Source organism: Thunnus maccoyii, chromosome 5 (genome assembly GCF_910596095.1).
Source record: "Thunnus maccoyii chromosome 5, fThuMac1.1, whole genome shotgun sequence".
Taxonomy (NCBI): domain Eukaryota; kingdom Metazoa; phylum Chordata; class Actinopteri; order Scombriformes; family Scombridae; genus Thunnus; species Thunnus maccoyii.
This window is the reverse complement of record NC_056537.1, coordinates 23,600,886-23,616,602: the sequence shown is the minus strand read 5'-3', so window position 1 is coordinate 23,616,602 and position 15,717 is coordinate 23,600,886. Positions and strand designations below refer to the sequence as shown.

The window sequence follows — 15,717 nt, the reverse complement described above, 5'->3', positions numbered from 1 at the left end:
GGGTACAACATGCAACAAAGGTCCCTGGCTGGAATTGAGCCAAGGACTAGTCTGACTCACAGGATGTGGACTGTGGGTATAAGCCTGCCATTGGCCGACCATTTCAGTCAGAATTCTCCTCCCCTTGCGCAATCTGCATGTTACAGTTTTCAAAATCCCTGTCGCTACATGAAACAACAACGACAACCTCCAAGCTAGCAATCTATATGCTAGCTTGGAGTTCTGACAAAGCTAAAGTATAGGCAGGTTTCACCTCTAGGGCACCGATGATCAATGATGATGTTAGTCGTTTTTTTTTTGGCTTTTTTTTTAAATCAGTGACAGTCGTATCACATAGTCGACATATGTCATTTACTGTTTTATGTGGCGTTTTCTTTTGCTGGGATTTAGCCATTTTAATGCCAGGGCTCGCCTCGCCACATGCAAATGTTCCACCAAAACAAGTTCCCTCCCGACTCTATTTTGCAAGGGCACCTTGCTGCATCCTGGGCTCAGCGCCGCCCAACACAATTGCGATTGGTTTAAAAAGATACAAACAAGCCAGAGCGTTTTTTTTGCCCCTACAGCAGAGTGATAATAGGTTCAGCCAGACCTTTTTCCAGTGCTGGCACAGCACTAAAACAAAGTGTGGAGATAGATCTGGCTATGCAAGACTAACCACGGACGTTGTGGTTATGTAGCATGCGCAGTAACCATTTGGCTACCAGGGCACTCTGTACAAGTTATTTTCATCTGGGCAAAAATATCAGGTATGTTTACACACCAACAACTCCTGTAATCTGTCAGACTGACTATGATTTGAATGACAGTCAATTTTGCTTTTTTTTTTTTTAACATCCATCAAAAGGCTCTTGGAGACTGAATTTTATATTAAAAATAAAATTTAAAAATGTTTAATCAGATTTGTCCATAGAACAAAAATAATGGCAACTGCATTTAGCCATTTCTTTAGTGAAATGATGGTCATTAACACTGAACATATAGATGGATGACAGAGAGGGGGGTTATGCTGCAGGAGTGGTTTGAGAAGTTTAATGCTTTAAAACCATTTTCATCTGTCATCATTGTAATCCATCTTTCTGGCTACAGATGGTGAATGTTTGATACGTCAAACAAGAATTTTAGGTGGAGATGGGGCTGAATGGATTGCTGCAACACTTATTTCCCTGTATATATTCAATATTGGACTGTAGTGATATATTGTACATAACTGTATACAATTGTTTTATAAATTTCAACACAATATAGTATTTATTTATTGCACGAACTTATAGTTATCAAAATAATATCTATATCCTTTACAGTGAGATATACGTACACACATACACAGTGGAAGTTAAGATCTTATCATACTGACACCTTTTGAGTGTGTGTGTTTGTGTGCGTGCACGTGTACACCATTTGCTCAATTTACTCACGACAGCTGCAGTACTACTTTAGGATTTTAATTTGGCTGAAATGTTTTTTGGCTTGGTATTACATACAATGAATCAAGCGTTTTCCCCACTGCCTTCACACCCTCTCTCTCTCAACAGTTTGGACGGGCTCCATGTCTTTACATGGTGTATGTAATGTTCTTCAACCACTAGCTTTCCTTTACATAAGGTCTGTGACTCAGGCAGTACTGTGTGCATTGTAGTTTTTTTTTCTTTCTCTCTCTCTCTTCATGCTCATAGTGCACTGTCTGTGATGTGACTATTAAAATACTGTACATTCTATACCAGAAAAAAATGTATACCCAAATCATGGCAATAACGTCTACAGGTGTGACATTTGTACCCTTGGAGTGGAGTTCTCACTGTTGAGAGAATCTCAAAATTCAGATCTCTTTACAACTCCTGTGTGAGTATGTCTCAACATTTTAATAATATTAAAATGTTAAATAATAGATCTGCCTACAAGGATCTAAAAATTGGCAGCATGGATCACTATCAGCAATGAATCTAAACTGTTTAAAAAATGTTAGCGAAAGCTAGAAATTTTGGGATTTGAACCAAAACTAATACATGGACAGTCAGACCTGATCCAAATGGGCCCATGGATAATTAGACTCAATCCAAAATGCGGTCAAACTGACAAGACCCAAATACACATTGTTCTCCTGAGATGATGACACACTACATGATCTGATCTGATAGCAAGTTTACTTGGATCCATTCAGGTATAAGACATAATGACACATAAACCCAAGACCCACGCAATGCAATAGGATCCTACTTGACTCCATCAGACTGACTATAATTTGGTCACAGTTAATAGGACCCGAGTGGACGTGGGAAGACCTGCTAATTGAGTTGAGTTAGTGCTGCTAATAATTCTGATGATGTTTGTGGGGCTAGTGGAAATTGTATTATTGTCCAATAAGTATGTTAACCATCTATGGAGCCTGGGAGGTGTCACAGAGAGAAAAAAAAAGGTAATTTGTGGGCATGATTTAATAATTTGTGCTGTGAAATAAAGAATTCATGCTCTCAATTCAAAAATTTGTGCACACAAATGATTTTTTTGTGCTCTCGATTTAATATGTTATATATTTTGTCTTCTCACTTTTGGTGGCGAATGCCTTTAGCATGGCGCATTCAGTCAGCCAAAAGTTTGAGGAAGATGACAAGGAGGAAATTTATCAGGGTTGCCAATTCACTTTCAGGCAATGCCTCTTGACCTCTCTTTTGTGATTTTAGAGAGGTCTGTGTGTGGGCCTCTGCCAACTAAAGCCACGCAAAATGTTGCTTTTACACTCTCTATAATGTTTATGGACTGATCTCAGAGCTGGTATGTGGGAATAAAAAAGTAAAAAAATACACTAAATCTTGCACACCAATTACTTTTTTTTCTCCAGGTCACTTTCAGGGCTCAGTAACTCAACATATCAGTAAGTCTATAAGAAAAATAAATATTTTATGAGGTAGTTTCAACCACTCCAAGTTCTGTAAATTTAATAGCTCTCTGTACTGTATGTGCTTGCGCAAAGCACTGAAGACACTCACCAAACTGTATCCTGGTGCGGACTGTTCCCACAGGGACGTTATAGATCTTCTCCAGGTAGTTCTTTACGTCACACTTGGTCATTCTGTCCAGGCAAGTCCAGACCAGACAGAAGAGAGAAAACCACACCGATAGGGAGGGAGAAAGAGGGAAAGAAGAACAGGGGTTATGTAAGGTATCCAACATCAGTGTTCTCGGGGGTTAGGGAGTAATTTAAATGTGTGTGTATAAGTAATGGAGGGAGAGAAGACGTCTGTGGCGGCAATCCAGCACATATATGATTACATGCTGGATCACTGTCCATCAAATAACACCACATTCGTTTAACTGACACTGACATAGGAATGATACAGCCTATTTTCACACTGCATTCCCATAAACTTTGCAGTTAAATTGCCTACTATACCGGACAGGGCACTCCCCTATAAACACATATTCAGCTTATTCCCTGGACCATAAAGCGGAGAGAAGAGAAATGTGAGTGTCCAATTAGCCGTCTGCATGTATTGATCGCGCCTGGTGAAACCCTACACAGGAAGCGGGCCTGGCACCAACTGATCCGGTGGGCCAGCCCAGCTAAAGCTAGCCCACTGGGTAGCAATTGGAACGGATCGCTCCGACCAGAGGAAGAAAGGCTTTTAACTGCTAATCAATCTAGCCAATTGGATTAGCCTGGTAGAGAGCACTTCCCAAATGCGTCTGACAAAGTGCTTAATAGCGACGCTGTGGTCTGACATGAGTGCCTCGGATATGGCGTCTTATTATCACCTCATATGTTTCTTTGATAGAACGGGATAATGTAATATTCCCTTTATTCAGAGGAAATGGCACAATACCTTGAGCTGTTGTAACAATATTAGGTGAGGCAAACATTTGCATGAGAAAATCCCATCTGTAAACACAAAGACTCTTTGTAACTAAGAGTGATGTAATATATGTTTCCATGCTGTACAAACAATTGCCTTTTCCTCTATAATAGGCTAACTTTTGGCAAAGCTGACACTGATGTAGACCTAGAACACTTCCATGTGACCTGGTACGTTGTGTTTATCGAGAGAGGTAAGCTGCATTTACGATACTTGAGTAACTCTTTCCACATTTGATTCCATCATTACAGAACACTCAACAGTTTGATGTGGTGACTCTTGAGTATGATAGGGTTTTTCTACCAAACACCAACTTACGGTAGCTGCCTTTGAAAGAAGAAAGAACTAAGCACTCAGTGAGATCTTCCACTCTGAGCCAACACTGATCCAGGAACACTAGGGGTGTTAGGGTGTGAACAAACTTGTTAAGGTCTCTTTGGGGCTATTCGTCTCCTTTTACCCAGTTGAGAAAAGAGAGATGTGTTTCCTAAGATGTGGCACGCAGATGCGCCTTTCTGCTCCATTTGCACCCATTCCCCCCCCCATAAGCCCCGTCTCACAGTGTATGTGCCAGAGGGCAGTGAAGCAGAGCGAAGTGACCAGGGGTACTTGAGATCAAGAGAGGAAGAAAGAGAGAGTGATTGCACTGAGAGACGGGTTTTCCTAGAAAGCAGGGGCGGGGAACTGGAAGAGAGGAAAGTGGCTTGGGGACTGCGAGGTCTCCTCTGGATCATTAGCAGAGGGAACACTGATCCTGATTAATGAGGAGAACATTTTCTAAACCCCTGCTGCCTTTACCACTCCAATTATCCAGCTACCACAAACATAGAGATAGGATATATGAAGTATGCGCAAGCACAGTCATGTCTGTTACTCTGCAAAAGATGCCCATGGATGTAACTGAGAACCTAATAATAAATCATTTATCAATAAGAGTAACACGATATGGAAAACATAAAAAATAAGCATATATATATATATATATATATATATATATATATACACACACATTTGAATATATTCTACTTACATTTTTATAGACATTCTATGAATACATCTACAAACTCAAAAATACTGTACTCTAGATTTACAGAGGTTACATTAGATAGTGGTTTTCTCTCTAACCTGAGTCAATACATAATTCTCATCTCAGCTTCAAACTGGAATCCAGTCTTAGAGAAAGCCTTGGGCAGAAAGCTGAGGAGAAAATGTCAAGCTAAGCGTGTACATAAACAAGGCTAAACTTAGACAAAGGGCGTGGTGTCTCCAATAGTGATGCAGGCAGCATCTGATCATCCCAGTATAAACACCCATCTGACTCTGCAAGCTAACCTTTCACACTTCTGCCTCTCAAGAAGAATGAAAACCTGTCTCCAGCAACTGCCAAGGCTAAAGGCATCGTTCCTCAGCAACTGGTATATATTTATACGCAGAAACACATGCTACAAAGATTCCTCGCCCAAGATGATGAAAGAACTCCAAACACAAAACCTAGAAGGGCATCAGATGACGCAGACCATGGATTAGGTTCAATTATGTCCCGTTGTTGCCAAGCAGGTTAAAAAACAGGCATGCTGGCATCATTGTCAGTGAACCTTGAAAACAACAATTTAAAAGTTATATTGTTCTGCATTGTTCAAGGGGAAGTGCAGAATGGAGACAGAACATGTAAATTTGATATCAAGTGGTGCTAAGAAACAGGTCCCTGAATGGATGAAGGCATTGGATGAAGAAACAAGGTAACCTTGATGTCTTTGTTTTGCTCCGCTGTGACATTGTTGTTTATTTGTATAGTAGATAGTAAATAGTAGTACATAGTAAATTCGTCAATCTGCAGATTAACACACACACCTCTGTTGGCTGCTCTCAAATGTAATCCCTCAACTGCAATGAAACTACTCTTATTCTAAAATGAGGACTAACTCACACTGAGCCAAGGAGATTGTGAGTATCACTTCCAGTAGTTTAAATCCATTTACACCTGTGCTCCGACAGCATATGAATAAAGTAGGTGAAAGGGCACAGTCAGAAAAGTGCAAGACAGGACAGAGGCAGCTTTGACTGTGTTTGACAATAAAGACAGTGAATATATTCTGCTCAGAGATTACTGCCTGCCACATGTCTATTAATATGCCAGTGCTAAAAGAACATTTTCCAGGTGACTGGGTGGTGCCTTGATTGTACATAAAGGATTTTAGGTTTGGCAGATCTAGCTGAATTATGTTTCTAGGTGCTGAAAACCCTAATTTAACTTAGTGGTTTTAGATGAGGACCTCTGTCTTATCATTCCCCCTCTGTTTCTCCATGTTTCCTGTCTATCTCGACAGCTAACTATCAAATAAAGGCAAAAATCCCAAAAAATAGTCTTGAAAAAGTTCAGCAACCAGGACTCTTGCGGTATTTAAGCTGTAATATGTAACTATTCTGCATTAAAATGTCTAAAAACAACTAGACCTATGTTATATATTTTGTTCAGTTGTGTACTTACATTACCCAAATATTTCCAACAATTTTCAAACCTAGAGAAATCTGTAATTTTAATCAAGGTAATGGTCCGTTTCATTTGGTCACCTGTCAAAGGCGTCATGCCCCCACTACCACAGAGTATATGTGCACAAGACGATGATCATCTTGTGTGCATACATTGGCGTTGTGGCTGTTTGCCACAATGGTGTCTACCAAAGAGTATACCCACACAAGATAATATGTCAGCTTTGTGATTGTCCACCAGGCACTCTTGCAGAGAAACGTTTGCTCAGGAGACTGCAGAGAAGACCTCTGCAGCTAATTCGGCTCCCAGTAAAAACCTCATGAATGATGAACACTGAAGAAATCCTAACCAGGAGAAGCTAACTGCAATGATGGCAATGGTGGTTGTTTAACAATGAAGACAAAAACTCTCATGATCCCATGCTACTTCACAACGTCTAACTCCTTTTGTTATTGTTTCGGTTGATAGACCCCTAGCGGCAGAATTTACATGTTGTGCATTTAAAAAGTCCCAAACAGAGTTTAAACAACAAGAAGCAGGATTCAATAAGTTTTACATACTTTTTACATTTCGACTTATCCGTCTCCCAAACATTTGAATCAATAGATATGGACAAAATAACAGTAAGACCTTTCCCTATTTTGTGATTAGACACATACATTTTAATATAAAGATGAATAATTGAAGTACTGACTATAAACATTCTTATAGTATGACACTGTACTGCTTAAAACTAAAAAGATGAATATTAAGAGCAAAATTAAATATGCACTGCTTTCAATGGGATAAATCATTCTTTAATGAAGAAATTAAGACACATAAAATCTCTATGTATGCAGACGACTCAACAATATTTATGACAGCATCCACAACTCATCAAATGCTTTATAAAGATAGTTGCAGTTGGTGGTAGAATGGGTTGTAAATAATAAAATACTTTTTTTTTTGCTCCTGAAATTAAATGTATTGAGTTTGAGTCAACTGAGCACAAAGCCTTTACTGACGCTGTATGCTGAAATTGAGAGATAACTTTTAGAAAATCCAATAGAAATGTGTTATGGACTAAATTGATTTAAAAAAATATGTGTAACATGAGAAGAGGTCTGTCAGTTGTCAGGAGATGTTGGTGCCAACAAATACCATCAAACAAGCTGTTTATGTATCAGTCCTATCCCATCTTGATTACTGCTCAGTCCAGCACTTGCGTGACGCACATAAAGAAGTTGAAGGTAGCTAAAGCTATATATTGTGCACTTACTTCGACGTGCAGAACAATAATTCTTGAACGCGAGTTCCACCCGGAACGTTGTGGCAGCACACCACTTAGCTGTAGCATGCTAGCACGCTTGAGAAACAGTTTAGAGAGGAGGAAACAATCTAAATATCAAATCATTGGCCACAAATTATTGGTCACATTTCTAAATAACAAAAGGCATAGGGTTTCTACCAATAATTAAATATAAATAAATCGGATTTTGCCAATTTAAAGATTTTAGAAACGATGCATCGCAAGTTCATCCCAAATTGTATCTAGTGCACACTTTTTTTTTCTTTAATCAGGGCAATTGCATTTTGAACATTTATGCCAGTGAACCGATACAAAACGGTAAATCTTCCCATCCCTAACTGGTATTATACAAGTGTGTATGTATGAGCATATTAGTGCTTGAAGTTGTACTCAGTGTATTGCTGACACCTGCAGGCTTAACTCATAACAACCTATTTTCACAGGGAAAATGTAGACCGGTTTACTGGATATAACTACAAATAGCTGGTTTAGCAGTGGGAAAGTGGGCAATTTAATGAATGTTATGTGAAAAACTATTTTCATCTGGCAGTTTAGTTTTATCTTCGGACACGATTCATAGTCATCATGGTGAGTCATGTTTCAAAAATGGTGTGTGTACTCCACTGTGTAAACTGAATGCCATGCCACAGTCATTGTAAATTTGTAATAGCTATAACAACATTTGATCCAAAAAATGGTGACTGTTACTGTTGTCATATCCTTGTTTTAAGATGAATATTACTTTGTGTAGGAATGATTCAGTGACCATCATCCTTCTTGTGGTTACCATGAATCCTCCTTGGAAAGGTTGCTTGTTTTAGCAACTTGACTTGGCAAACCACTGGAAGGCTTTTAATGTGGCTCCCTGTTTGATAGAAACTGGGCTGCATCTACATTTGGGCTTTTTATGGTGCCTTTCTGGTTGGCAGATCAACTTTAAGAATTACAAGGGAATGGAAAAGAAGAGGATGCAGCCACACATAGAGGTGATGTAGAGTTGCAGACGACAGGCGCTTACTGCAGTTTGGATGAACCTCAAACCTTCAACACATCATCAGAAACTATCTGGCCTCTTTTTACTCTATTCAAGTTCCCTTACAAAAATGGTGACTGCCAAACCCCTATTAAAGCTGACACATGTTAATTTGTTAATTTGTTGACGGGATTAGCTGTCTGAATTGTTCTTGCACCAGCTGCAAATACTGGAAAATTATGTAACGTTACAAGTGGAAAATATCATGATGACTGATGCCAAACACAGGAAATATGCATTAGCAAAGAGGAACAGCGGACTGACTGAAAGACAAGAAACACTACAAGCTGCGGTCTCAAAAGAGCAGGAGCATTCCTCAATACAAAAAGACAACTGGAATGTCCCTCTGAAATGTAATGTGTGTTGGCTCTCAGACTTTATTTTACGTGTAACCTTTATTAACACACCGTAGGGTAAACATCCAAGGTACACCAAACAGTCCATACACACACACACACACACATGTCCACAACATCAAAGTACATTGTGTCAGAGCGGCTTAGTGGTGAGAATGAAACAGGAGAGTTGTTTTCTGCGCAGATGAAAGGCAAAAGAAAGCCGCTCCTCATTGTCAGCCTGCCCCATTGTCAGGTTTGGGTCGAGATACGCACACTCGCTATCTTAACCCTCCCATCTACACAGACAATACATACACAGAAGTTGCTCAATACTAAGTATCAAGATCATAATAGCAGACTTTGTTTAGAGGGAAAGCCATTGAGGAACCTGAGACTTAGGGAGAGAAAAGACAGTTGAGAAGTTGAGAATATAAGAGCAGCATGTGAAGGATTAGATTTATTGTTCGGGTTTTGGTCTGACAATAGAACAGAAATAGATCAAAGAACAGGTCAGCAGGAGTCACTAAACTCCTTACAGAAAGACAGTTCAGTAAAGACTCGACAGTTAGTTACACTCCTCGACCCGCTCACTAAATGACTTCCTATGACAATATACTGAGGTTAATTAGCGTGAAAAATGACCTGGTTTCCAACTTGAGCCATGTGTTTATGAAGTGGAGCAGGCGAACAGAACCAGGGTGATTACCATGATGATCATAACAATGTTTGATCCAATAGGTATTGTGCAGTTGTTGGAGTGGAAAGACCATGTGAGCTGCTGTGCAGCAGGGTCAGTTTGCTCAAGTCAGATTACAGTGAGAAACCACAGCATGGTCTGGTTTCATAGTTATTAAACAGAATAGTAGCATGAAATGTGACTGAGTAGTAGACCGAACACAACATTCAGCGTTGTGTTTCTTTCTTTGTGTGTGTCAGCGCTGGCCTCTAGCCATGCCAGCTGAGGCACAAGAGGTGTGTGTGTGGGTGGAAACCTAGAAATATGATGATGTTCCTTCTAGAGCAAAGAGGAAATACTAACATAGCACAAAAGGTTTGAGAACAATCAAAAAGACAAACAAATACTTCCCTCTAGCAGGTAGAAAAAGAACTACGAGAGAACGCAGCCCAGGTGTCTTAAACAACAATTGCCAAAGAGGGATTGGTTTTGGACGCGTTGCAAAGCGTTCGAGAAAAGCACAATAAACAGCAGAGTCCAGGGTGGGACAGAAGCAGAGGGAAAGACATGCACAGAAGATAGAAAGTGAGTAATACTGAGAATAAGCAAGAAAACTAGGAAAAAAGCAAAAACAAGACAGACAACCGCGCATATCTAGCTCCCAGGTGCCTTTGAGACAAAGGCCACCTTGTGTTATTGCTCTGAGAACACCAACATTACTACTTCTCATTAACAGCTGCTCTGCACTACAACAGCTTATCAACACTAACACCGCCTACCCCAAGAGTCATAACTACAACAGCTTTCACTGCCGTAATGACTCAGACACATCAATAAGCTGGGAGTGGGAGTAATTTTTGGTTTGTGTCACTGTCTCTCCATGTGTGTCCATTTACTACATTGTGTACATGAAAAGTAAAAAAAAAACAGTGTATTAAGCACACAGTGAGGCCCCAGCAGCATATCCATCAGCCATGCACCTCTCCCAGGCATCCAAGACTGCAAGAAAAAAAAAATCCTTACACACCCTTATAAACACACACGCACCCTGCACTTACCCACTTTTGTGCATATATACACAAGACACACACGAGACTCACAAACTGACTCACTCACACTGACAAGCGTGCACACAGACACACACACACAATTACATAAGCACCCTAGGAGTTTGGCAGAGAAGAAGCAAGAATCAGAGTGGGAGGCCAGGCACCTGGATGAACAGATTATGGTCTAAACCCCACCAGAGACACACAGATGATCTGCCTCAAACTTCAGTTTTTCTCCCCAGTGTGGGCTCTGGGCCTCTCATCGCCTGAGGAGCACTGCTAACCTCAGTGACCTTGGCTCGCGGAGGTAGTCAAAATCAGCTCATCACTACCGAGGGCTGACTGGTGAGAACCTCCTGGTGCGTTTTATGACATAATACCTATTGTCCAAACCAACCAATTTCACTAGTCGTAAGACAAAAAAACAACATATAGCAAGGGAGTGTGGGAAATTAGGAGGCAGTAAAGTGATGTTATATATAGCATACTCAAGTGGACACGGGTTTTGGAGAACAATCAAGAACATTTTGTTTCATTCATTGAGCAGATATTAATATTGGCTCCTGAATGTGAATAAAGTTTGATGTCTGGCAGTCTATAACATGGCTGAAACCTCCACTACGGTGCCAAAGAAGTACGATTTTGACTTCACCTCCTACCCCACTGCCAGTGTAAGCCTTTCACAAATCATCATTGCAACTGAGCTCTCTAAAGACCGCCATAAGGCGCTAAGAACTGTTGGAGACTAAAGTCTCCAAGTTCTGTTCTTGAGGCTGTCACACCACCTTGTGGCCAAGATGCACATAGCAGATTACTGGTCCAGCACAGACTGCTACAGCGCCAGTAAAAACGATTGCAGTAAAATGATTGCAGCTTAAAACGTGAAACATATGTTCATTATATAATAGGGCTGAATGACAGTAAAATATTAAAATACATGACACTAAAATATATATGGCTATGGTCTAACAATAGTAAAAAGCTAAAATATCTTTAATGCCAAATAAAATAACTGATTGTGTAGTCTTATACTAGTAAACGTGTTTTGCATTTGTGCTGATGTAAGGCTACCAATTCACAGTTGGAAGAATTCAAAGGCTTAAAACAATGAAGAGCTGCATTTGTGGGCAGTGGCAGTTTTAGAAAAATATATGTATAACAAAAAGAGATATTGCAACAAAGAAACTATTAATTAAATTGTACTTTAACTTTAAATTGCATCCGATCAGATTTTACATCTGTAATGCTTAATAATAACACGTTAGAAATGTCTGGTCTGAAAAACTGATGTTGACCATTAATGATAGAGGTCAGTAGATGCAGAGTTCACTTTTTAAAACTCTTCACACAGTTCTCTTTATCTACATGCAGCTCAGCACAACCACAACACTTGATACACATTTCAGGATCAACTCTTGTACCACAACACTGACAACATTTGTCTCCTAATGAAAAAAAATAACTAGAAAAACACAATTACCTACAAAAAACCCTTAAAACTGGTAGCACTACAATATTGATCACCATTTTGATTTTGATAAACCAAGAATCGACAAAAATTGGCCCTTCTTTTCTGCATGGATTGTGCTACAGTATGTTACAGAAATAAATAAAATGCTGCAATATGCTTCAGTAGGTTTTATTTTCCTAAAATATAGTGATTCCAGTAATGCAGTACAGAACAAATGTGTATATATTCACTATATTCATTCAACAATTTTCAATCACAGAAACCTCATCCTTTACATCTCTCATCTATAAACAAATCATTATTTTACTTCACTTGTGTTACAAACACATTCACAATAGTAGGAAAGGCTTCTGGTTTTCAGTCTAATAACCATCTGTTCTTCATTTAGGTTTTCCCATTCATGGAAAAATGTCCATCTATCTATCAACATCTATCATCTCTGTGTAGGTAGGTGTCAAAAGTGGGCATCAGTTTTTCATCTTTTCTGTAAAGAAATATTGCTAAACTTCGAGGGTCAGTTACATTCAGCACAGAGACACATTAGCCACAGAGAGTATGTGGTGGCACTGTATGTAGTTCAATCCATCTACCTGAAGATGGTGTAATAATCTCGGGAAATGGATATATTGACCTACATACTGCCTACATCACATAAACTTTGACCTCTCAAAGCATCTGTACCCAAAAAAAATGAAATGACTGAAACATTCATAATATCATTCAAACCCATTACACCTCTCTCTATCCGCTCAGTCTCTGTATGCTTTAAACATATAGTGAGCAGCTTTCTATTGCTGCTATTTTTACTGCTTGTCTCTATTTAGTATCATTGCAAATTGTATACCTTGAGGGTCTGGACTACAGGTTGGACAAAACAAGCAATGCAAGGACATCACATTGGTCTCTGGGAAATGTGATATATATTTTTTACTATTTTCCTGACATTTTACAGACAAAATGACTAACCAATGAATCAAAAAATTAGGAGACGAGGCATCCACCTGTAAGCTATTAAAAACAATGTTTTAAATGGCATGCATTGCCAACAAAAAGCACATTTGTGGTATTGCCACTACTGCCTGAAATTACTTCTAAACAGGAACCAGCTCTCAACTGTCATTCCCAATAGCAGTCCTTTTAATTGATATACTACATGCCCTGACCACTAATTGTCTGGGGTTAAATAACTGCAAGGTATTCAGCCTTTTGGTTTCCTCTAATGTGTCTCTAAATGACAACAGGGAAGATCTGTAAGCAGAGACTTACACCATCGGGATGCGAAACTGGACAGTGTCCGGAGGCTGCTCTTTTCCCGGCCTCACCAGAGTCAGGAACCAGTTGGGTCTGAAGATCCTCAGCTGAGGGTTCCCCAACTGGTAGAGAGGATATCTGAGAATAGGAAAAGAGGCAGACTCTCAAGATCTACAGTATCATTCCCATACATGCTGTTTCATTTCCTACAATCACACTAATAACTGCAAAGACATTATTTTTAAATGATGTGTTTGAAAAGAGAGCTGTTTAATATAAAGCCACAGAATGTGACCACTGTTTGCTATGTGCCATCCAAACCACACAAATCACACTCTGTGCTGTGCCTTGATATGACGCCTGCTCTTCCAGCTGTGTGGAAATATCTGGCTCTTTAGCTGCTTAATTCTCCACTATGTTCACCAGCTGGTTGCTATCTTTGTCTGTCTGCTGCTTGGTGCCGGGCAGGAAGTGTGCAGTGGGTTTATTAGAGCGTTTTCTCTGAAAACAACTGGAGCCTTGTGACATCTCTTACAGCTCACTTGAATGTATATGATGTTATGCTTGAAAATGTTTTGGTAATCATATGAAAGAGATTCAAAATCTTAAGAAAAAATGGCATTAAGTTTCTTTGAGGGCATCACAAAGGTGCTGGGTCACTCCTGGACAGTGGAGAAATAGCTAAACCTAGCTAAGGATATCTGATGTCTCTACTACAGCACTGAGGGTTGAGGGTTAAAGCCCCCTCTAAGTATATTTTACTGATAATACTTATGTACTTTTACTTAAATAGGATTTTTATACAGGACTTTAACTTGTAATGGAGTATTTTTACATTTCTGTATTGGTAGCTTTACTTAAGTAAAAGATCTGAATACTTCTTCCACCACTGTTTATCCCAAAGACTTTAAGATTTTGCAAAAGGGAACAGCCATTGACAACATACATACAGGTCGCAAACGCTTCTGGAAAATCTAATAACACTGAAATCAAACACGACTGAATTTGTTGTGACTGTATTGCTGTGAAGAACTATGACTTCCCAAACTGTTTTTCATTCATAAACCGCTGCACCGACCTGTTTGTCATGGTAACCTGCACGACACTGCTTGTTAACAGCAGGATGTTTTTAGCATACCTGGCTAATGCTGGCTACAGTATTGCTGGGTAACGTTAGCGTTATTTGAGAGACACAGTGAGCACATAAATCACAAATTAAAAAAAAAACGCTCCGACAATGTGTAATGTAATGTAAATAAAAACCGTGTGTGCTAATAGCTACATTCAGACATACAGCACATCACAACTGGAAGGACTGAGAGATGCTAACTTTAGCTGGGATGCTAACTGCTAGATGAGGTGATTAACGGAGGTTTAATCGGTAAATGAGTAGCCCTTGCGCTTGTTTACGCCTGAAATGGTAACATTTTTAAAAAATGGCACTTACAGTAGTCTTGTTACTGGCATCGCTGGTACTGCCTGTGGTGAAACATAAGCTGCCAGCTAGTTGTATTTGTAGTCTTTTCAAGGTTGTCAAATGCTACACGTGCAGGGATGTATTTCCGGGAACAATCCCACTGCGCAGGCGCACTGGATTACGTCTATGTCCTTGAAGAGAAGTTACAAGTTTGCAGCTTGGGAATGAATGGTCCCCAAGTTAAAATAAGGACTCAGTGTGCACTGTGTGTATATTATATCTGAGTTTTATTTATCTTAAATCCAGAGAAAATATTGCTTGCTTGCACTACACCAGGTCAAGGAAGTATATGTTAAAAACATGTTTTCCATTTGGAACAGCTGTTATAATCTCCTCCTTGGATAACAACAAATAGAGCTCACATTGTCTTTAAGAATGGGCTTCCATTTTGTGAATGTTATAGCTGCAAGAATTTTCTCAGGGCGCATACAAATGAGACAGCAGCAGAGGGAGACTTCATCCCATTACTCCTCCAGACCCTGTGCCCCAATGTCTGACCTCACATCCACTACAATGTACCCCCAGCGGGGGTAAGAGTGATTGAAGGCCCCCTGAGTGGAACATGAGTCCCTGGCTCAGCTGGTTCAGACCTGGCAGGAAATGGACCACACTGACAGCCCACACTATACCAGGGAGGGAAGTTTCCATCAGTTAAGATGCCATGGAGTGTGTGTGTGTGTGTGTGTGTGTGTGTGTGTGTGTGTGTGTGTGTGTGTGTGTGTGTGTGTGTGTGTGGAGGGTGCTGGAGGGCAGTTAGGCATTTGATTATTATGCAGTCATAATGTTCACCAG

The 15,717-nt window shown here is 39.8% G+C and overlaps 1 protein-coding gene across 1 annotated transcript in view; it reads right to left on the bottom strand.

Moving 5' to 3' along the window:
• Positions 1-15,029, bottom strand: part of mrpl23 (mitochondrial ribosomal protein L23) — a 39,204-nt gene extending 24,175 nt beyond the window's left edge. The window contains exons 1-3 of the mRNA XM_042412951.1: positions 14,896-15,029; positions 13,464-13,586; positions 2,988-3,070 (exon numbers count right to left, since the gene is read on the bottom strand). Coding sequence (XP_042268885.1) covers positions 2,988-3,070; positions 13,464-13,586; positions 14,896-14,915 — 226 coding nt within the window. The 5' untranslated portion in view covers positions 14,916-15,029. The remainder of the gene's footprint in view (positions 1-2,987; positions 3,071-13,463; positions 13,587-14,895) is intronic.
• Between the last annotated feature and the right edge of the window lie 688 nt (positions 15,030-15,717).